Source organism: Leuciscus leuciscus (genome assembly GCF_965113295.1).
Source record: "Leuciscus leuciscus genome assembly, chromosome: 8".
NCBI lineage: Eukaryota > Metazoa > Chordata > Actinopteri > Cypriniformes > Leuciscidae > Leuciscus > Leuciscus leuciscus.
In genome coordinates, this window is record NC_138732.1 from 17,966,058 (window position 1) to 17,990,047 (window position 23,990).

The following is a 23,990-nucleotide window of genomic DNA, read 5'->3' on the forward strand; positions in this document are numbered from 1 at the left end:
TAATTAGTATGGCAGGTGATGAAATATGCACCTTGACACACGTTTACTACCACACACACAACCACACAGGTCTGAAATAAATAATGCAGCCAGATTCAGCCCGCAACAAAAGCAAACAGTCGCAAATGCACGCATGCAAAAACACACACAAAGGTGATTTTTTGCGGGGTGGGCATTGTGTTATGCATACATAATTCATATTAATAAATTATAAATGGCACATTGTGTACATACTGATCTTCATCACTGGGAAGTTGAAAGTAGCAACCTCACAGTTAATAAAACGTCCCCATTACAGATATGTATGACATCACGGTCCCAGAGAGACAAATCAACCATTCTCATTTGTGCCACAAAGCTCTCAACCTCCGCAACCATCAAAGAAATGGGAGGGTGGGAGGAAAATGAGGGAGACAGAGAGGGAGACTGAAAAAAATGGAGAGTGAGAGAGACAGATATGCTTGAGGCAAATAAAAAGCTGAGAAACAAAGGCCAGTGGGTCCAACAAACACAAAATGAACCTTTAATAATTCTGTAGCCCACAGGATCCTGCCACTCTTGCTCAAGGTGCAAAACAAGCCTGTGTTTTATTGTAGATATGCCTTTTGACAGGCTATGCTCCCTTAATATACTTAAAATATGTGTGACTATTCAGAAAACAACAGCCATAATCCATAATGACATCCCTAAAAACACATACGCAACAAGACACTTACTGATATCTATTTTTAAAATCACTATTTATCTTCAACCCACACATCTCATGTTCATATGGTATTGAATAATGCAGTGCAGTGCTTTACCTCGGTCACTGTCGTACAGGTAGGCAAACTTGTCCCATTTGTAGTACTCAATGAGACTCAAGAGAGGACCTTTGATGTCTGGTCGCATCTGAATGATAAACTGCTGATTTCCATCCAGGGGAAAGCTTGGTGTGATGAAGGAGACGTGAAGTGTCCCGCAGAACGACGTTATTGTGTTCACTGACTTCTTGTCATAAAATCCAAAAATAGCATAAACTCCTCTTGAGAACTGAGAACAGACTGGAAATAAAGAGAATCAATTAGAATCTGACAGACAAACTCTAAAATCTCATCTGTAAAAATGTTCCTCAAGTATTAAATTAAGTGTTTTTAAGAATTATGTAAAATATGATTTGAAAAAAAAAATATATATATAGGAGAAGAGTTTGTATTAATCTTTTAGAACAAAAAGAAAAAAATAGGCTATATATATTACGTGGTAAAATAAAATAAACATTGCAATGTAATCTTCAGGTATATGACTCTATACATCAATATAATATAATATAATATATATATATATATATATTAAATATGTTACTAAATTATTTTGATTACATCTTTTCTTTTTCTCTCACCAAAGAGGCGAATGGCCTAAAAAAGATGAAAGCCCCTGATCTACAACTTTATTGCAAACAAAACCTGAAAGAGCCCCCAGCACAGATAAAAAATTCTCATTCGGAGCCACTCATTTTTAAAGTTGTCTAATGGGCTGATGAAATGAATTTGAGAATCTGAGCACTGTAAACTTCATTGTTCCAATATGATGTGAGAAGCAAAAGGTGAATATTATTACTGGGGGATGGCATAATCAAATTCATTGATGAAATATGCATTGCAATCAGTGTAATTAACTCTAATTACTCTTGTAATTAAGTCTAATTGCTGAACAAATTATGACTTTATGATTGATCATATAGTTAAATTAGTATATTAAAAAAGCCATGAAAAATAGAGACAGTAGTACTAAAAATGTTTTCTTGGTCTTACTGTCTGGTCAGCTTCAGGAGTATATGAGCAAGAGCAATGATATCAGTCATAAAGAATGGTTGCTGGCACAAAGAGTCCTGCTGTCACTGATGCCGTGCATGAGTATAATTCACCTCATATAATACACCAAGATTAAAAAATTGTACAACTAAAGTACAGTGTGTCCTCATGTTCATGAGATGGTACAACATACTGTAACTGGGCCACCTCTGTATATCAATGACCATCTGGCTCTGAGCCTCTGAATTTTTCCCCTACTTGGTCCCTTCCCCCACTCCACTTTTCACTACCATCCCCAACTCGGACTGTCGCTATTTCCCAAGACACCTTTCTGCCTGTCACCTCCATGTATACATTTTATACAATGAAAGCTGCATGGCATGTGACAGATCATGCTGCTCTTAGACCTGTCCTTAAGGAGTATGTTGCTCTACACTATTAGTGAAACCATTTATGAACATTAAAACTTTCTTATCAATAACCAGTTTCAACATTTTCATCAATCTATAGCGATCAAAGGGTCAAGAAGAGGTCGGGTTATCAGATGGGTCAGGTCAGGTCATCTGGTATATGGTTGGTTGTTGAATCAGCATGAATCAACCCCATGAATGCATTTTATCAAAATACCAGCCATATTATAACAAAATAGGTAAAAAAGGATGTCAAGTGCAGATAAAGATACACTTTTGAATTGCCTTTCCTCAGGCTATTACTGAATAAAAATAAAAGGACTATTTTTTATTTTTACAATTCTGCCAATTATTGCTTGCAGTCAACCTCAATACATGTTGGGTGATTCTTCCTTTAGGGGAACTGTTTTGGTCTCTAGTATGAATTTAAAGGGGAACATGAAATTATTCTAGTTGTAAAGGACAGATTGTAATAGCCTTAAACTTCTTTATTATGTCTCTGTAATTACTCTTTCCTAATTAGAGATTAGAAATGTTACATTTGCCAGAATTTCTCGATATCGGTCCTCTACTAAAGCGTCCCCTTTATAATAAATGTATAAAACAGCATTAAAATCAGTGATGTCCTACCTTGTGCTTTGTCCTAATAACTTTTGCTATTTACAGTATGTTTACAAAGATTATTTAGTAGGATGAGTCAGTTTTATTATCTTGAGTGAACTAAACAAGAATACTAAAGTTGTTTAGTTGACCTTATTTAGATTCTCAAGTATTTGTCTAAATGTTGTCCCAACTTTCCAAATTGAGTTATCTGAACAAACTATTTTATGTTGAACAATGTTGTGCCAGTTCCCAGCATGCATCGCAGCTTGAAAATAATATGTGGTAATACGTATTATTAAAAATGATCACTGCTTTGCATTTACTGGCTAGAAATGTATAATGCAGCTGTTGTTTCTACAGTTATTTAGCTGTCGGTTCAGAGTTCATTACTGAATATGCATTTGTTGATGATCATCACCATGTCTGAGATTTGTGTTGTGTTGAGGCATGTGTATCTTACTGCAACGTTTGTATGCAGTTTATTTGCCTAACAGTGTAAAATGTTTATCTCTTGTTTTAAGAGGTAAATAAAGTTCATATAATGTAGTTAGCTTTGAAAATCAAACAGAATGAAAGAAGAGGAAAGAACAAGGATTGTAGCCCCTCCATCACTAAATGCTTAACAATCTTTAGTTACCTTGACAAGAATTTTAGTTCAGAAGACTACTAGTTACTCATTAGATGGAACAAAGGTTGACTTTAATTGGAGCAAATTAGTTTAGTAAACTTAACAAGTTGAATGTGATAGGTTGCCTTATTTTTTTCAAGTTAAGTCAACTTTTTTTTTACAGTATTATTATTAGGATTTAAATTTTAACCGATAATGTGCTATGTAATGAACCGAAATTTGAGACTTGAGTTCATTTAAATGTTGTATGGCCCAGTCAGTCAAGTGTGGAAGAACAGTAGATATATGTCGTCTTATTAAAGTCTTTTAATCAATACCAAGACCGCCACCATATACAGAGAGCGAATAAGAGACCCAAGAAGTCATTAATGACACTGTCACAAATGACTGCTTTTCAATAGCACAGAGTCATTAGCATACAGAAACAACCCCAATGAGTGAAGTGTGTGGATAAATTACTTCATGCTGTTAATAGCTAATGCTTCAAAGCTCTGCTTATTTATTTCATTTCTCGTCATCATTATTTTTACATTTAATCGAAGAAACACAATAAAGACTGGTCTGTCTTAAAGGATGTACTTTATGTATAATCTGTATGCGTTCTGTCTTTAAACTTTGCTCACAGCAAATTTCTATCACACTTTAGATTAGGGTCCAATTCTCACTATTAACTACGACTTTTTGCCTCAATAAACTCCTAATTACTGCTTATTAACAGTTAGTAAGATAGTTGAAGTAGGATTAAGGGAATATGGTCATGCAGAATAAGGCATTATGTGCTTTATAATGACTCATAAACAGCCAATATCCTAGTAATATGCATGCTAATAGGTAACTAGTTAATAGTTAGAATTTGACCCTAAACTAAAGTGTTACCCTATCTTCTCTTAAAGTCACCATGAAATCAAAATTGACAATTATTTTTTTATGGAATATTGTAGTATTTATTATAAATGATTTATCAGTATTTGTACAAAAAGGATAAACATCACTGCTAAAATAGCACCATAAAAGCTACTACTGCCGTTTTTTTTATTTAATTATTTATTTTTGGAGCATGGCAGCCCTGGTCACTATGCTGTATGACAAGTTGCGTAATGATTATTAAAAAAGGAGAAAAAAAATCGACTTTCATTTTCCACATAAAAAATAACAACAGCAAATGCGGTCAGAACAACATGACGGTCAGCAAACAATGACAGAATTTTCACATTTTTGTTCTCTATCCTTGGGCACAAAAATTAGTATGTCTTCTTTGAAAATTATGATGGTCCAAACCCCAGATAAAGCTCTATATGGGCTCACTGGGCATGACCATAAAACTGATATTAAATGTGTCCTCATGTAATGAAAGCAAGGTAACCTTCAGAGAGAGAGAGAGAGAGAGAGAGAGAGAAAGAGAGCGAGAGAGAGAGAGAGAGAGAGAGAGAGAGAGAGAGAGAGAGAGGAGAGAGAGAGAGAGAGAGAGAGAGAGAGAGAGCAGAATGCCTGAAGTGGTATATTTAGCTGTCCTCATTAGTTGGCCTTATTTTCTTGTGTCTGACACATTCTGTTCTATAGGGCTTCCATTTCCGGGACCTGCGATCAAGTTCCCTGCAAAACGTGTTGCTTGATGGACTTGTAAGCTAACTAAGCACATTTCTAGTTCACGTATTGAGTCCACGGCACATCATTTTCCAGCCTTCATGTTATGTGTCAGTCACCTATGATGAAATAACTATATTAACTGGAGCGAAAAGCACAATACTGTGCAATATATTACACTCATATGCCCTAATAACTTATTTACACATAAATTGCATAGGTGCCACACAAGAGCAATCAACTTCCCCTTAAGTCCTCATTATCATTTCTAATTTGTTGTTTACTCATTTTCTTATTTGTTTGTTTATATTGACTGAGAGCGTGCACAGTAAGTCTAATTAAACATTGATTTGTTAACATGATAATTTCTAGTGTTCCTCCTCCTCTTATGTGTTTGACATTGCAATATATTGCATATGGCACCTTATCGCTGCTTGCCAAAGCGTTTCATAGGGTTTGTGCTGTTAGCAAACAGAATTGCTGTTCTCTTTTTACGGTTGACAGTACATTACTCTGTCACTTTTCATATATGATGTGCTAAGGATGTGAATGCTGAAATGGCTGGTTTTGGTCAGGTTTAATAGGCTCTGACTGTAACGGTCTGGTCCTGTGTGTGTTTAAGTCCGTATGTGTCTCTGTGTATAAAAGCAAGTTTATCTGAGCAGACATGTCTGAGCGGACACATTCCTGCCATTGGTTTAAGAGGAGCATTGTGGGATGGATGTGGTTCTCACAGTCTCTTCCTGCAGCTGCTCCATGGAAACACAGAGAGCCTCAGTCCCCAGCAACCCTCTTGTTTACAGAGACCGGATAGAAGCATGCTAAAAAGACAGGGGGATGTAAACCAGACAAAAACCTAACCTTTGAGACCTGACCTAAATGATCTGATTTTAAACACATAGGGCAAAAGTTCAAATAAAGCAGATTTCAACACATAATCAAGGCATCTGGAAATGGAGTGACTTCCTGGTTCAAAATATAATGCTCACTATGAAATGAACAAATTATGCTTCAGTAATGCATGTGATTGTTTTGATGCTAAATTATTTTCAACTATCGCAATAAAATTTTTTGGGAAAAAGATTATACCAGTCTGACACAGCAACACGAGCTTAACCAATGGTGTGAGTTTGGGGCGGGGCTATCTCTGTATTCAGCCAATGGCAGACGGGGGGAGTTTTCATAAAACCTCATTAAAAAGTCTTCTCTCTCCATTTTTCCCCACTTCCATTTGGTGAAACAAGTGGTTAAAAAAATTACACACATCACCTTTAATAGACTTCTTGGGACCATTTCAATTTTTTTTTACTTTTTTGGTGGAAATCATTTTGTTTTTATTAAACTTTAAAAGTAGTACTTTTATTAAAAATATTAATTTTTTTATTAAAATAAAATATTAATGTGGTACCCCATTTAACATGGCCGGAAAGACAATGTTCTATATTCTTAAATTATATTCTCTTCTTTATGAAAAAAATAACTCTTTTGGATAAATTATCCAGTAATATAACAGCAAAAAGTAAATTGAAATGTTATACTGCTTGATAATGGTTCAATTTGTATTCAATTATTTAGAAAACATTTGTAAACCAGCATTATTTTAGTATTATTTATATACAGTATTTAATAATACTTTTTATTAGCTTTTATTTACTGTAGCTTTAATTTATTTTTACTTTAGTTTTATCATTTTAGTACTTTAACTTAAACATATTTTATTTCAGTTAGTCGTTGAGGCAACATTTCTCATTTCCGCTTAAGTTTTTTACATTTAAAATTTGTATTTTATTTCAGCTTTATTTCAACAAACAAAAACAATTTTGAAGAGCTTTAGGTTTTTAGCTGATTTTAAGGGCACGATCAGTGAATTCAGGCACAAACAAATAAGCCTGAATGCAGAGCAGGTGCGTATGTGGAAATTCTGCAAATGGCTGGATGAAGAGAGTGCAGTGCATTGGTGTGTCACAGCATCTAATAAGCTTCTGTAAGTCGCTCCGAGTCGGAGTCCAGTGAAATAAACACATGAGACTTGATGTTTGCTCATTATTGACGTGCCGTTGCCATAGAAACAGCAACCGCCAGACATTCAATGGTGTGAGAGGGAAAGCTGAATGTTTCAAAGGCTGTGAAATAAACTTGAAGAATGATTAAGGGAATAGACAGATAAAACATAAATCGAGTAAGATTATCATTTTGTTTTAGAACACACCTAGCAGTGGGAAAATCATTTTGACACAAGGACTCAAGTACTAATATACAGTAAATGAGCTGTGCACAAAAGACCCTCATGCTCAATAAGCAGTTCAATTTATTAATAATAATAATTAGTGGAATAAACTATTTAACAGATCCGATCTCAGAATTTTATAATAGTTGTATTAATTATGTCATATTGCCATCAATTATTCCTTGAGCTTTTATAAACAGTGTAATTGTCTGTGTATATTGGAAAAGCGAGAGCACTTTGGCGGAATTTATTTTAATGCAGTCTGCGTGAATACCGGCACAGCTTGCAGACTTTCAGACACTGTTCTGAATTCACTTCTGAGAATTCCTGATCAAACATGCACACTGTAACGACTAACTGAGAAAAACCATGATTAGTCATGCTTAATTTCAGTCATGAACACTTTATATGGATTACAGCAGGGCGACAGCGATAGATGCAATTTCCATTATGTAAATGCAACCCTTTAAAAGGAACCCAGCATCTCCATGGTGACCGTCGAATAGAGCGTTTATCTTTCCTGTGTGTGTGTGTGTTTGTGTGTGTGTGTGTTTGTGTGTGTGTGTTGAAGTTGATTTCACACTCTGGCAGGACAAATCATATTCCACCCACACATACAAACACACACACACACTCATTGAGGGAGTTCTCAGTGGCAAGTGTACAAGCTTAGGAACAGATAGATAAACCACAGGGTGTTAGAAAAGTCTTCCTCTAACGGGGAAGCTCATCACTATGGAAACAATGGCACAGTCTGGAGCACAGGCTGTGAGGGATACTAGTTGGAAGTCCCTTCGTTTCCTGTGAAAAGTACCCAAGAATGTCCATAAAATATGCACATTTCAAGTTTTAGGATTATCTCAGAAATTAGCTTTTGTCTGGAAAGTATGTTTTATTTATTCATTTGATTTCTATTATAGTTGTTTTTCTTTGTTTGTTTATTAGGTTATTGAATGTGCCTTATGAAACCTAAGCTCAGGTGCCTTTAATGCATTTTTTCTTTTACCTGTAACAATCCCAAATTGTGCCATTGTTTTTCCATGTTTTTTTATGGCATTGCACATACATCTCAGGTCAAAGTAGAACTGCACAATTAATCGTTAAAAAGACTGTGATCTTGATTCAAACACCCACACAGCCTCAAATGACAATTATTTAAGCCAGTTGCACACTGTACATTTTGGCCACGATTTGCCTGTCTGAGACCAATTTAGCAAATCCTAAAAGATTTCTCTGATCCTAGGCTAAAATCTGAGGTCTTTGCTCATTAGTTTGACATGTTCACCGACAGCCGATTAATGACCGCTGCGATCAAATTTTACCTCAGATGAAATTCTGGCAGAGTCAGAAGATTTGACTCACAGTCCTGTAGTGTGACTTCTATTACGACAGCTGTCGAATTGAATTAGTTTTTCAAGACAAGTCATGACCAAAAATTAACGTTAGAGATTTCTCTGTAGCCACCAATAGGCATAAAGCCTATTGAATCATTCATTAAATCAAGTCGTTCAAAAACACTGATTCATTCAGGAACAAACAAATGATTGCCTAGTGAGTCATTGGATCATTCAATACATTTTTAAAAATAGATCGAAACATTTTATTCAGAACCTCAGAAGCCTCTGGATATTGCAAGGTTTTTCTTTATAAGCCTAATTTTCAGGTTTTATAAATCACTGAAAAAAAAAAAAAATTAATCCAGAATCATGAGAATCACAGTTTCTAATGGAAGAAAGAAATAGTGATTCTCAATTTATTCAGAATAGTGCAGCTCTAGTTCAAAGCTATAAACCATTTTATCCATTTTTAAACATGGATCGCAGGTGTGAACAACCTCTGGCCATAGCTGAATGGAATAGTCTACTAAAATAGTCCAAATTGAGATGTTGACCAGTTCTGACTCTCACTCATTTGTCATGATGAGATGATGTACTGGACTTACGCAGAAATATGACAAAGCTACGCTGTCTCACATGGCTCAGTCTTAAAAGCTCTTATTGAATGCCACACAATTACTGTTTCCCTCTGTATGAGAAGGCCGGAAAAAGTGGAAATCGAACTGCCAGATAATTTATGCAGCCCATTTCTGTTATGTGGCTGCAGCCAGGGGAAAAAAGGGCTTTTAATAGACGGGGGTCATCCCTGTGCGGGGTGGGGGATGAAAGAACTGCTCTTCACTGAAGACAAAACACCTTTCCAACATAATTGCCATAAGGAATTTTCATCTTTCTTTTTTGGATTTCCGGGTTTTAAATGAAGTAGGCCTATAATAATGATCATTGGACCCTTGTTGATGTAAATTATCATAGCAATTCAAGTCAAACCATCTACTAATGAAAAAAAAAAATCTGTCGCCTTTACTCTTTTTTTATTTCATGCATTAAGCCACCAAAATGGAAACATGAGAAAACCTGAGAAAAACATGAAAAACTCACGATGAGTCATAATGTGTCAAGTGCAGTTTTACCAAGAGACAGAGTCTGTCACAAGGACTAAAGTATGTATTTTAGTAAGACGAAATATGCAAAATATAGTTTCATGGGCAATAAGAAATATTTATGACTAGTAAACGTCCTCAATTCGTTCGGCATCGGCAGATGTGGCATAAAGTTATTTTGGACCCTGACTTCAAATCATTCACAGATTCTAATGCTTTTTTCTGTTCCGTGCTTCTTTTTCTCTCAGCAGTGCAGCACTAAAGCCTTTCCCAGGCTGCTGTGTGACAGCCGGATCAGAGCGAGCAGTCCTGAGAACCCTGCTGTGTCAGGTAAGAAAAAACAGCAGGTCTTTTTAATTGAAAAGGGATCGAATCACCCAGTTAGCAGAGGATAGTCGAACGACTTATGTATGTACTGACATGAGACAAGGATTGAAACACACGCAGCTATTGATCATGATCACGTAATTTATTTCCCACGGTTAATAGACTTCACAATCCCAAACCAGACTGAATGATGTGGAAGGGAATAGGGTCCTCACTATTTAAGACTACTGATTTAGTATCTGGGGGTTTCATGGTTACAACATTTTGTGAAGCACAAATGCACTGAACAAGATCCAGCACTGGAAGTGCTTCCAAAACCAGGGACAAAACCACACTGGATATCAATCAGTGCTCCCAAGTGGAATTTTGTCCGCTTACATGCAAATGAATGTCCTGTGAAAGTACTCTGAAAACAGGAGTCATGGCACGTACAAAATTGATTTCACATAGATTAGTCTGAGTAAATATTTTGATATCCAAGCTCAGAATACTATATATTTTTATTAGGATAAATTTACCAATTTGTACAATCTGGCTAGATTATTTAAAAATTGTAGTCCGTTACTGATTCCAAATTACATGACAAAAACTGTATTAGTAACATAATCCATTATATTACACATTTCTGTCAGGACCACTACCGTCAAATACGATTGACAATTATCATACAGTTTGGATTGGCGGTATGGTTCCGTTCTGGGCGAGAAGTCCCTGCGCATCCATGCAGCCTAGCATGGATAAGAGCAGGGAGAGCAGCAATAACCCCCCTTGGGGTAAACAGAACAGAACCAACATGAAAGTTTGCAAATATATTTAATTCAAGATTTTAAAGTACAACATAATTAGAGAATTTATTCTGATTCAAGGGGAATCAGAATGCCAAATCCTGACTGGGCGAGAGGAGGAGCTGGGGATGGAGGAGGGTAATTAGCTCCTGAGAAACGCGATAGCAGCTGATAACACTGGAGGAGCTTATATATGTATATGGTGATAGGTGTCGTATTACTATAGGTAGATGTGGATCAGCTGAGGGTCAGCTGATGCGAGCTTGACTAACGTGACCTGCCAGAACTAACGCTACGCTTGATTTAAGGTAATATAATTGACAACTTTTTGATTACTTTTAGAATACTCTTGACCTAACTCGATTATCACATTGATTTGAATAGGATAAGTATCATACTGATACAAAGAGAAAGAAAATATGTCCCATTCTTTGTTATCAACAACATGAAGTGCATTAAATATGATGGGGTTCATGATGGAACTGCAAGGGGTTCGTGAGTTTATTGTAAAGCTAAATGTTAAATTAAAATAAATAATTAAAAAATGAAAACAATCAAAATAAAACATTTACTAAAAAAGCAATATATATTTAGTTTACCTGCATGTAATGTGACCATTAACCGACATCAGAGAACCGTGAAAGTAATTGTATTATTTATTATTTTACTTACTGTCATAATTTTATTATTGACCTAACTTATAAACAAAAAATTTTAGGGAGTAAATATATTAGGTCAAAGGAGTTTCAGCTGATAAAAAAAAGTTGGGAATCCTTATGTTGCATTTAAATATAAAATGACGTGAATTTGTACATTTTAATGTGTTTGAAAGACAAAAGCCTCCCAAAGACAGTAATACATACTGTAGTTAAATGACTCACTGAAGCATAATTTAAATAATACTTATTGTGTTTGTCAGGAGTTGATTAGATATGCAGTGTTGCAAATGCAATGCTGAGTAAACACTTCTTAAAAGTGAAATGATTTCTGTAAATCCAGTGATCAAATGCTGTGTGGGTCTCAGTTTTCAGTGATAGGCACATGGCTCGTTGCTGGTCTGTGTGTTTAATTCAACAAACCCAGAAGATATTCTGAACATATAGCAGTAGGCTTATATACGATTAAAAAAAAGTAGTTCCAAAGTAGAATCAATGTATTATAAATAATTTACTGCCATTGTGAGAATAACATGTGATCCATAAAAAGTAACTGTAATCTGATTACGAGTATTTTAAAACAAAATATAATCAAATTACAAGTAGGCCTACTTAATTTTTCTACATGTAATCTGATTATGTAATCTAGATTACATGTAATAAATTACTACCCAGCACTGTGTACAATATAGTGAGATGCTGATGGTTTCCATCCAATTAATTTGACAATTAATCTTCAAGAAATGTCAAGGAGCAGCAGACTCTTTAAATGTATTTATCTACAACTAATCTGTGTTGTATTTTGTGCGATGTCAGCAAACGTGCTCCAGATATATCTTCCAGATAGATGGAAGGGCTAAGGAAAGCTGACCAGCACATCTGCTTACTTGACTCAAATATATGCATTTAAATATGAATCATAAATCCACTAAATTAGATTGGGAGGCCCTGCGCAAACATAAAGCTTTTATGTTTAAAGCTGGGGTGTTTTATCATTCAGTCTAGTCCATTCCTATTTAGATTTTTTTAGTTTGTTCAGTGAAGTGAGCAAGCAATCATGGTCAAATCAGAACATAACATGATCGTTGCAGCTAACTCTTAACCTACCATTAACTGTGACACCTTTTCTTGAAAAGCAATAGAAAATATGTTACTCTAACACATACTGAAAACATATTTATGAGTGGTCAATTTGAATCAATTTGAAGTTGGGATGTGGCAAACAACCATATTTACATGATAGTATGAGTGCCATCAATGCCTTTCGGGTGATATAGTATGTGGGTTGATTCACATCTGAGGATAAGTGTTAATATAATAATACACAGCATCTTGCCAAAAGCTATATAGCTTCAAAGGAGAAGAGTCTCATTAGCTGCATTTCATACCAAGGTGGCATATCTTGTAGTTTTTCACATTAGAACAGCCATTTAACACAGGGCCATTCACAGTATTTGTTCTCGAGTTGTCATACTTCAGTAACAAGAATGACTGTAACTGACTCATGCCTAACCAACAACACAGAGCAAATGTCAGGTTTAGAGAGTAAATGTTTTTCAAACCAACAAGACCCATGAAGTCTTCCATATACCAGAGACCAAAAAGCAGTGTTGCATTATGAATCATATCATCGGTTGTGTTCTTCAAATTATTCATTTTAAGTAAAGCAAGCGTAAATGTCCAGATTAAATATGACTGATGGACACATTCTCCCCAGCTGCTTTTAAAAAGACACACTAAACTGTATGGGAAAGATTGAAAACGATAAAGCAGTGCCTGTAAATGCATAGTGCCATCTAGGGGTTTTTATGTTTGAGAAATAAAATGAACGACACCTGACAGACCAAATGTTAATACATAACACACACACTTGGGGAAGAAATTCAGTGCTAAAGTACGTTTTTCAAGAATAAGCACAACAAATGAAGTGCTACACTATATCATTATTAACAATATCAAAGAATACTAATTCTAAAAATGCATCTGTATTGAATAGGAAACTAAAACATCAAATAGAATGTTCTCATAAGGTTGTTATGAGAAAGTTCTGCATATGATTTAGATATGTAGTCTTTTTGAGAAAAATAATTGAAAAAAATTTAACTGAACCTCATGAAGAGACTTCAACAAGAATCATTTTCGAAATATTGCTTAGCAACAGCCCACTGAATACTTAATGAAATCCTTGAATATAAGTGATCCACTTAATAAAGGATTCATTTATTCATGATCATCTCATAAAGTTCTTTACTGATTAAATCTAATGCAGTGATGGTCAGTAAATGTAAGAGAGGTTTCTCAAACATTGAAAATGTCTTCTTTCTACTCTTTTGACCATTTGTAGCTCAACAGGCTGCCCAGGTTAAAACAGCAAATATGTGAATGCAAATCAGCCGTATGACATTTTCTAGCCTTGTGATACTGATAGACCACAAAAATTCCTACAAAAAAATATTGTGGCATAGTTTCAAATGTCTGGATATTTATACATTTCGTCTGCATTATAAACCTCCTGAGTTAAGCGGGTAATTTATTCAGATAAATGGACACTCTTGTAGCCTATGCTTTCTGCGACATTATTCTTTATATTATCCTAAGACACTATATATATATAAATTGAATGTTCATTGAATAACTCAATCTAATATTACAATAATTGTTAAAGATCATTGGAACATAACTTAACATAACATAAATGTAATGAATCAAATAATCACTTTTGCATTTCATAATAACTCATGCAATTTTTTAAAAATATGTGAGCAGTCAATATGGGCCAAATTTGAACATCTGTCTTAACAAATCCATTCCTCCCTGCTTATGCAAAACAACCATTACAGATGTTTAGAAAAATGCTACTGGGACCCAAACTTAAAGAGAAAAGTGTGTGAGTGGTTCAATCTAAAAATAAAAAAATAAAAAATAAAAAAAAAGGCCAAAGGTGAAAAGTCGTAATCCGGTTCAAAATTGTGAAATTGTTCAAATCCGGGTCAAATGCGACAACATAAATATATAATATCCTATAGCCTATTTTTTTTTATGTAATTTTTATCAATATGCATGTAAAAAGATATTCGTGATAACGTCAAAAAAGCTTGGTTCTAGTAACAAAAAATATAGTAGGCTATTTACGTATAGCGTTTTCTTTACCGAAGACAATAGAATGGTTAAGCTGCTTCTGATGATGTGAGCTCGTGCTCATCTCCGTTACTGTGGAAACCAACTTCACATCCTGCTATACACAAATTCCTACCAATAGCCGCACTGAAACTTCAGCATGCAAACAAACTATCCATTAACACTGACGAAATGTAGAAAAACGAACAACTGTAAAAACTATGCAATCACATGTAAAGAAGAAGACATAACTTACAGCAGTTAGTTACAGCGAAACTGTTAGCTACTTCCAGATTGTCGATGTGAGGCGTCAGTCTAAATTCAGCCGTTCCGAACTGAACCATTCCGATCCGAAACGCGCTGTATTCCTGATCAGCTCCCCTCGGAAACAAGCCCCCTGCACGACACACACCAAAATATGCTGCAAATAATCATACCGTTCACACGAAATTAAAAACGCTGATTTAACACAAATGACGCCCATATTAAACGTACCAATTTGAACACTTGGAGAGCCTCCAGTTGACAACCCACATAAAAGGGAAATGAGACAAATCGATAAATTCTTTAACTGTTGCATCTCCACGCCAGTGTGTGTTCACCCACTGTATGAAGGAAGTATTTGTCGTTTACACAGTGTTCAATCAAATCCGTAACATATTGAGGCGTTGCTGGAGAATGAGAGCGGCTGCTGCCTGCAGGTGGTTCCTCTATCGCGGACTCCTGCCTCAGTCCCGCTTCTGGAAGAATAATGCAGATTTATCTCTCACTCTCTCTCTCCCTCTCTCTCTCTCTCTCTCTCACCCCACTCTCTCGCTCCTGCTCCTATTCGCGCGCCTTCCTATGAGTTGATATTACCTTCACAAACATACAGAACGCTGGATTCACGGTAACTGGTGACGAATGATAACGAAACAGCATACTTTAGCTATATATAAACTAGTTTAAAACACACGTGACAAGTTCTTTTTTTTTTTTTTTTCATTTTGCTTTCATACATTTTTGAAAAACCTTTAAACCATTTTATAAACACTATTTGAATTACCGACTCTAAAAATATCGAGTGCTATACAAGGTGGTGGTGTAATCATGTAAAAATACTAAAATACTGTCCTTGCACCTTGAATACAGTTTTGAATAGGCCTACTTGAACACATCTTTTTTTTCACATCTCTCAACTAAAGTTTTCAAACATATTTTTAAGTAATCACTGAGTCATAAAGTTTGTGTTTTTTCAAAAGAAGGTAAAATGTGATCTTGACACACAAACAGCAGGGTCTAAATGGGTCTTTTCTGTTTTGTCTTATGTGGTCACATGACAGTACAGTGGATTCCACCATGTTGGTTACACCAAACTGGCTGCATCCAGAATTGCATACTCTCTTGAGTAGGTAGCTTACTTACTTTGAATAGGCTAAGTAATTACTTAATGACCGCTAACAAAGTACGTTATGAATGTAATCCAGACATACTACATGCGCCATGTTGTCATTATCATGTGACCTATCAGCGTCCGTTGCGTCGCTTCACTGCCATTCACAAATCCTCTCCCGTGGCCTCATGGGATAGTTAAGTGTCCATCGGATGCACACTTCAGAATCTCACCGGAAGAAGTAGTTCATCCGGGTACTATTTGCCTACACTTTTATGAGTAGGCCTACTGTGAATTCAGACATACTTCTTTTGTCACATACTGTTTTTCGCCTACTATTTAGTAGGAACATTATGCAATTTCGGAAGCAACCACTGACTTTGATTTGGCTGACAAAGGTTTTTCAAATATTAATACGATTTTTAAACAAAATTGCTTCAAAGAAATAATAATAAGAGCATTCCAAGCTACATACCCCATACATTTTTATTGTCAATAATTTCAGCATTTTATTTCCAAAATTTTTTTTACGAACTTTGGGCATATAAACTAACTTTTATTTTATTTTAAGCCCAACAAATATATAAAAGAAAGAAAGAAAGAAAGAAGGAGGTTAGTCATTTTAATTTATCCAGTTGAAAATGGACTTGGCTAATAGATATTCTGGTCCATTTCCCCTTTTAAAATGTGATGACTCACTCAATGAGAACAGGCGATCATAAATGAATGAATATTTTATAGTCATACAAAAAGTGCTAAATGAGACAGATTTTATTTTACCATCCATATAGGCTAAATATAGAGAATATCTCCATGGAAGAACTGCAGTGTATGTAAAGAGGGCTGTATCTAGGCATTCTGGGCCTCTTACTTTTTCAAAATAAAATTAGAATTTATTGTGAGCCCCATAAAATTAGAAATTGGATCTGTGCGCCCTTGAGTCATTCCCACCATTCACCCCACTCGCTATATATCCTGTTCTAGAATACTGGACTTCCTAGATTTTGGCCAAGTCTCTGATGTATAGAAGTTGCATTGCATTCAGGACCATGGACAGGTCCCCCCCACCTCCACAAAACAAATGACATGAAAAGTGACCTGATTTGATGAGCCGAACATATAGCCACACTGCATTATTTCTCTGGATGTCCATGTCTGTGATGAAACAAAGTCATTAAAATTTCATGAATATTTTGCATTGCACAGCTTTGAACCTCCTGTGAGACCAGTCATTTTTTTCACACTATTTGTGAACTTATATGTGTATATATATGTGTGTGGATCATCGGTTTGCATGATGTTTATTACACCTGTCCCAACCAATAACCCTAGGTATAGTTTGTACCTCTGTACTACAACTCTTTATGCCATAGTTTTGCAGTGTACATCACAGCACGCTAAACCCCTGACTGCTTTCATTGCTGAATATATAATGGCAATGAATCTACTAATACTGCTCACAGATATCTGATTGGATTTTGGAAACTGTTCTGTTTGCCTCCACCTCCTTTTAGCACAGACCACAAGCAACACCTTAATCATCATCTCTTACAGCTCCCCAACTTCCATGTCCCAGTTTCATTCCCCTCGGCCCAAGCTCCATACTGCATGAGTTGCTAAAACAAGATCCCAGGCTGCAAGGTCTTCCAGAGTTAAATTGCAAATATAAAAACGGAGCTCACTCAAGTGATAAATGGAAAATTAAATATTTCATGATGAAAAAATGACAATGTGTTTATCTAAAGAAAGGTGAGGATAACCATAACCCAAGAGGGGGCTTTTAACCACATTTAATCATCCAGGCTCAGGTACAGTAACTTCTAACCACAAGCATATTTTAACTTCAATCAGTATGGCTAAAATTCCCTGGAAGATCTTATGTCTGGACTGAACGACAGTTTAATATAACATGCTGAATCTCTGTAAACAATGCTGTTTAGTCATCAAGCCACACAAACTATACCATGTTTGCCCAATATATGTCTTTGTAGAATTAAGAAAAGGAGAAAGCCATGTAGATGAATGACAAGCAAAAACTTAGTCTAAACTAAAATTTGATCCATTTAAGCTTTAGTAAATGTTGTTGTGCATGACACATTCATGCTCTCGCTTTCTCTCTCTGTGTCTTCTAGCACTCTTCAATGTCCTTTTTCATGCTCGTGGCTGTTTATCAAGTGGGTCGTCCTCACATTAACACATTACTGCTCTATCCTCTCTTCTCCTCTTGGATAAGCCACCGTGAATCTACCCATATATGAGTAGAAAGGTCATGCAGTGGGCAACAGGACTAATGGCCATTTTGCATGGCATGGACCTAAGTGTGACACACTGACAGAATTTAACATGATATAGCATGATTTAGCCTATAGCTATATCACAGGCTAGTGTGTTTGTCTTTCTGGCTTCGCTTTAGAACATTTTACACAAGGCATACACTGAACATGATATTGTACAGTTTGCTGAAATCTTATCAAACTCCAATGGTTATTATTTTAAAAATAAATTATTTTATTTCCATTTTGTTATGGAAATAAATGCTGCACTTGTGTTCTTCAAACTTGCCTTCAGTGGACTTCATGACAAAATGTTGGAAACAGTTGTGCTGCTTTTTTTTATGGAACATGGCTGTGATACTTTTTTTTTGGATTCATTGATGAATAAAAAGAAGAGCATTTATTCAAAATAGAAATATTTTCAAACAATATAAATCTTTACTATCACTTTTTATCAATTTAAACTGAAAAAAAGTATTAATTTCTTTCAAAAAAAGAAAGAAAAAGACGTTTGAGCTTTATAGTGTATATTGTTACACAATATTTCTTTTTTTAAATAAATGCTTTTCATTTTAAACTTTTTATTCATCAAAGAATCCTGAAAAAAAGTATCACAGGTTATAAAAAAATATTAAGCAGCACAACTGTTTCCAACATTGATAATAAATCAGGTTTTCTAATTGGAGGAAATTAGGATTATGTTGTATCCGTGACCTGTATACTGAGGGTAAATTTGCGTCCTTTACACAACTACAAACAAAGTTCAAACTACATAACAATAATTTCTTTAGATACCTGCAGGTTAGAGATTACATCCGAAAATTCATGCCAGGTTTCGAGACACAACCACAATCTATGCTAGATGAATGTTTCACTATACCCCCATATAAAGATCAATTTATCTCTAATATATATAACAAATTACAAACAATGTCTTCCCCCTCGTCCAATAAATATAAAGATAGTTGGGAGAAGGACATGGGTATCCATATTCCTGATGACATCTGGGAAGAATCTCTGGAATACATACACTCCTGCTCCAATAAGACGAGACATCGTCTTATACAGTTCAAAATTGTACATAGGCTTCACTTTTCAAAAGTAAAGATCCACAACATTTTTCCGAACGCTTCATCGAATTGTGATAAATGTCAGTCCCTCAATGCAACACTTTCTCATGCTTTTTTTTTTCTTGCCCGAAGGTCGCCAGTTATTGGTCTGATGTATTTAATGTACTGTCAAGAATTTTTAAGACTACATTGTCACCTGAACCATTGTTGATTATTCTTGGCACATCAGAGTTATTTAGAAAATTGACTTCAGCCCAGCAGCGGTTCATTTCCTACTCTCTTATTACTGCAAAAAAAGTTACTTCTGATGTCATGGAAAGGACCAGCGATACCTACTGACAAAATGTGGCTTCGAGATTTGTCCAATACTTTACATTTAGAAAGAATTAGATATCTGTTGAAGGACAATCTCTCAGGTTTTTATAATATTTGGCAACCCTTCATAGAGTTCTTACAATCAGTATCTGTATAAACACTTATTTTCCTTCATTTTATTTATATAAACTATTATTGTACTTCTTGCTACAAAATTGTATTCTACTTTGGCGCTGTTTGTCTTTTTTTTTTTTTTTTTTTTTTTTTTTTGTATGTACACTTATACAAAAATATTTGAGCCTCTTTTATATTGTTGATTGAAATTGTATAATATATATATGCTCAATAAAAAAAAGAAAAAAGAAAAAAAAAGATAATAAATCTGAATATTAGAATGATTTGTGAAGACTGGAGTAATATAATATATATTATACATATAATTTTATTTTTTTATTTCACAATATTACAGTGTTTTTCTGTATAAGAAGTTAAGCATAAGAGACTTCTTCCAAAAACATTAAAAATAGTAATGTTTCCAAATCTTTGATAATTCAGCATGGTAATATTTAAGCATATGAACCTCCCCCATATATGTGTGCTGTAGACTGCAGCTGCTCTAATCCATGGTGACATGACATTGAGGCCATAATCAGCAGTGTCACCCATGCAACATGCAGCCATACTGGTCAGAAAGAGAGCTACAGTGAATTGGGGTTTAGAGGAAGAGCTGGAGAATGAAAAAGACAAAAAGAGGGAGAAAAAATGAGCTCTCATCATCCATTTCCTCCACACATTATTCCGTCTTATTCCTGCCCTATCCAGTTCTGTCATGCCTCCATTTGAAAGATGGCAGCCGTTTCAAACACCAAGACCACATTTATGCACACACTATATATTGTGCGCACAAACTCCATATCAAACCTTATCATCAGTCTCAGCTCATGATAAAATTTGACCACTCTGAATTCACTCATGCGTGGATAAGAAACAATGACACTGTAAAATTCTGCATTGGGAACATTGCTTCCAATACATTTTTTCCAGTGCCACCCGTTCTGATTTACAGAAACACCTTTGAATTAAATATTGCCAGTTTATCATAAATACCTAATGACATCAGCCATATTAACATCAACTAAAGATATGTAACTATACACTCTTAGAGGAAATAGTTCTATATAGAACCTTAATGGGTCCTGTCAGGCACTTCATATAGAACCTATGCCTGTTGCACATTGTACGATTTTTGGCTGTCCCAGACGAAATTAAGATGACCAATCATGGCGATTTCTGTGGTCGTGGCTCCTAAACTGTGCATGGTCCTACATCGTACAGTGAGAGAGGTTCAAAGACGGCCGTTGTCATGGTCTTGAGGCCAAAGACAGTCTGCAATAATCTTCTGACAGTGTCAGAAATTTAGCATTATCATCTCAAAGTGCTGCGTCCAAAATCATATACTCTCTTGAATAAGTACTTATTTTGAATAAGTAATTACTTCACGGCTGCTAAAAAGAAGTATGTTGTAGTATGAATGGGTGTAGTATGAATGAAATCCAGACATACTACTATTCTGTCATTATCATGTGACCTACCAGCATCGGCGCATGGCTTTATTGCCATTCATAAATCTTCTCCTGGGGCCTCATGGGATAGTAAAGTGTCCATCGTATGCACACTTCAGAATCTCGACGGACGAAGTGGGTCATCTGGGTACTATTTGCCTACTCTTTTATGAGTACTGTGAATTCGGATATACTACACAGTAGGAAAGTATGCGATTTCTGATGCAGCCAGTGTGTTTGCTGCTAGGACCTACATCTACTAACTAGCCAATAAAAATGCAACATGAAATGGCGTATTGATCAACGTGACATCACGCTAAAACTTAAAGGGTACATATCATGAAAATCGGACTTTTCCCATGTTTAAATGCTATAATCAGGTCCCCGGTGCATCTACCAACCCAGAAAAAGTGACAAGTGACAACCCAGTAACTTTGTTTTGGTAAGCCTTTCTCTGCAAGCATATATATATAAAAAAAAGCATCATTCTACAAGTCACCATTCTCTAACCATCATCTGGTTCCTGTTGTTCCACCACCACTCTGCTTTTAATAAACACTGTGTGCACCTAAACCTGTCTGTCTCGTCCTGTGTTTGTGACAGAAGACCAGAACATCCTGCAGAGTCCTGTTAGAACCAGCAGGGAGCATCCACCGGATCAGTTTGCCGAACCTGTGCAGGCGGTTCAGCATACTCTCTCCTCTGCACCACCCATTCCTTCGCCACCTGCCTCTGCCAGTCCCATGGCCCGACCAGCGACATACAACGGTGAGGTGGAGGATTGCAGCGGGTTCCTTCTACAATGTTCACTATATTTTAAAATGCAACCACAGCTTTTCTCCACCGAACGGGCGCGTATCGATTTTGGATCATGATTTCCCTGCTATCTGGATGCGCACTCCATTGGGCCCAATCCATCTGGCACGCCAACGGCCATGTCACGACTTCATTGGCATGATGGCATCCTTCATCAGTCACTTCCAGGAAGTCTTCGGTCAAACCGCATCAGAATTATCCGTCCATGATCGCTGTTCAACCTCCGCCAAGGTTATACTTCTATAAATGCTTATGCTCTGCAGTTCCGCACGTTGGTGGCATGTAGCTGCTGGAATGAGATGGCCCTGTTGACAGCCTATCGCCAGAGTCTGAACACGGAAGTGCGCCACCATCATTTATGATGACACCGTCAGTTTGGAGAGTTTCATTCAGAAAGCTGTGCATATCTCTCAACGTCTTTCAGCCCACTCATTGGATTAACCCGCTTCACATCCTCCGCCCATCTCTCCATCTGTCGCCCTTCCAGCACTAGAATCCATGCAGGTAAACACTTACCATCTGTCCAACGCAGAGCATCAAAGAAGACTAACATAGCACTTGTGTCTGTATTGTGGGGAAGAAGGTCATGTCATCACCAACTGCCCGATACGACCACCACGCCCAGCGGTGAGTACCATCCATTTTCTGCCCAAAGTTGCACCTCTCACTTGCACACCTGTCCAAATTCTAACCCCAAAACTTCTCGTTTCAGTGCAAGCGCTCATCGACGCCGGGTCTACAGGGAACTTCATCTCTCATCAACTTCTCCAAAGACTCAACCTCCAGAGGAAACGCTGCTCACAAGAATTAGCCATTTACACCATCCTCGGCAAGCCGCTGGGTCGTGGTCATGTCTGCCAGAGAGCCCACAGTCACACTACGTGTCGGCTGCCTGCATGAGGAGAAGATCTCGTTCTTAGTGCTGGAAAGATCCACCGCTGACATCATCCTGGGCCGCCCTGGATGACCCAGCATGAACCCACCATCAATTGGAACTCTGGAGAGATTCTACAATGGAGTGATTCCTGCTTCCAGAACTGTCTGTCATCTGTGATCAAACCGTCTACACGTCAAACCTGTCGATATCTCTCTAAATCTTCATCCAGTCTCCAGTTGAACTCCACCTCCGTCGAAAGCCTAGAGACTGAGAGTAAAACTGAAATCCCTCCAGAGTACCGGGCATTCCAGGATGTATTCAGCAAACGGTTGGCGACCCGTCTACCACCTCATCGGCCATGGGACTGCGCCATCGACCTGCTGCCTGGGGCGACGCCACCTAAGGGTAAAGTCTACCCACTGTCCATCCCGGAACAGAAGGCCATGGAGGAGTACATTCAGGAGGCTCTCAAACAACGTTTCATCCACCCATCAACATCCCCTGCCGCATCCAGTTTCTTCGTGGTAAAAAAGGACGGAGGCTTGTGGCCGTCTAGCGATTACCGGGCCCTTAACGCACAGACTGTTAAATACAGTTATCCTCTTCCTCTGGTCCCTGCCACGTTGGAACAGCTCCGTGGGGCTCGCATCATCTCCAAGCTGGACCTGCGGAGCACCTATAACCTCATTCGGATACACGAGGGTGACGAATGGAAGACGGCGTTCATCACTCCGGCAGGCCACTATGAGTACCAGGTAATGCCGTATGGCCTGTCCAACTCACCCCCCGTATTCCAAGGCTACATGAATGAAGTGTTCCGGGAGTACCTCCAACGATTCGTCATCGTCTACATTGACAATATTCTGATCTACTCCCGGAACCTGGCCGAACATCGCCACCACGTGACGCAGGTCCTCAAGAAGCTGAGAAAACACCACCTCTATCTCAAGTTGGAGAAGTGCGAGTTCCACACGCCATCTTTCCAGTTCCTCGGATACATCGACCAACAAGGTATCCCGATGGACTAGAGGAAGGTGGACACCATCCACAACTGGCCCCAAACTGTCACCGTCAAGGAACTTCAACACTTCCTTCTATCGAAGATTCATCCAGAATTACAGTCTCCTCAGCTCACCTC

General features: G+C 37.1%; 1 protein-coding gene across 6 annotated transcripts in view; it reads right to left on the bottom strand.

Annotated features, from left to right (window-relative positions):
* The window catches only part of gria2b (glutamate receptor, ionotropic, AMPA 2b), a 30,674-nt gene extending 15,293 nt beyond the window's left edge, over positions 1-15,381 (bottom strand). For all 6 annotated transcript variants that reach the window (XR_014208363.1, XM_082178538.1, XM_082178537.1 and 3 more), the window contains exons 1-3: positions 15,063-15,381; positions 14,824-14,964; positions 804-1,043 (exon numbers count right to left, since the gene is read on the bottom strand). Coding sequence is in view for 5 of the 6 variants with exons in the window: in XM_082178538.1 (XP_082034664.1) it covers positions 804-1,043; positions 14,824-14,964; positions 15,063-15,147 (466 nt within the window). In the remaining variant the exon portion in view is untranslated. The remainder of the gene's footprint in view (positions 1-803; positions 1,044-14,823; positions 14,965-15,062) is intronic.
* Positions 15,382-23,990: the final 8,609 nt, after the last annotated feature.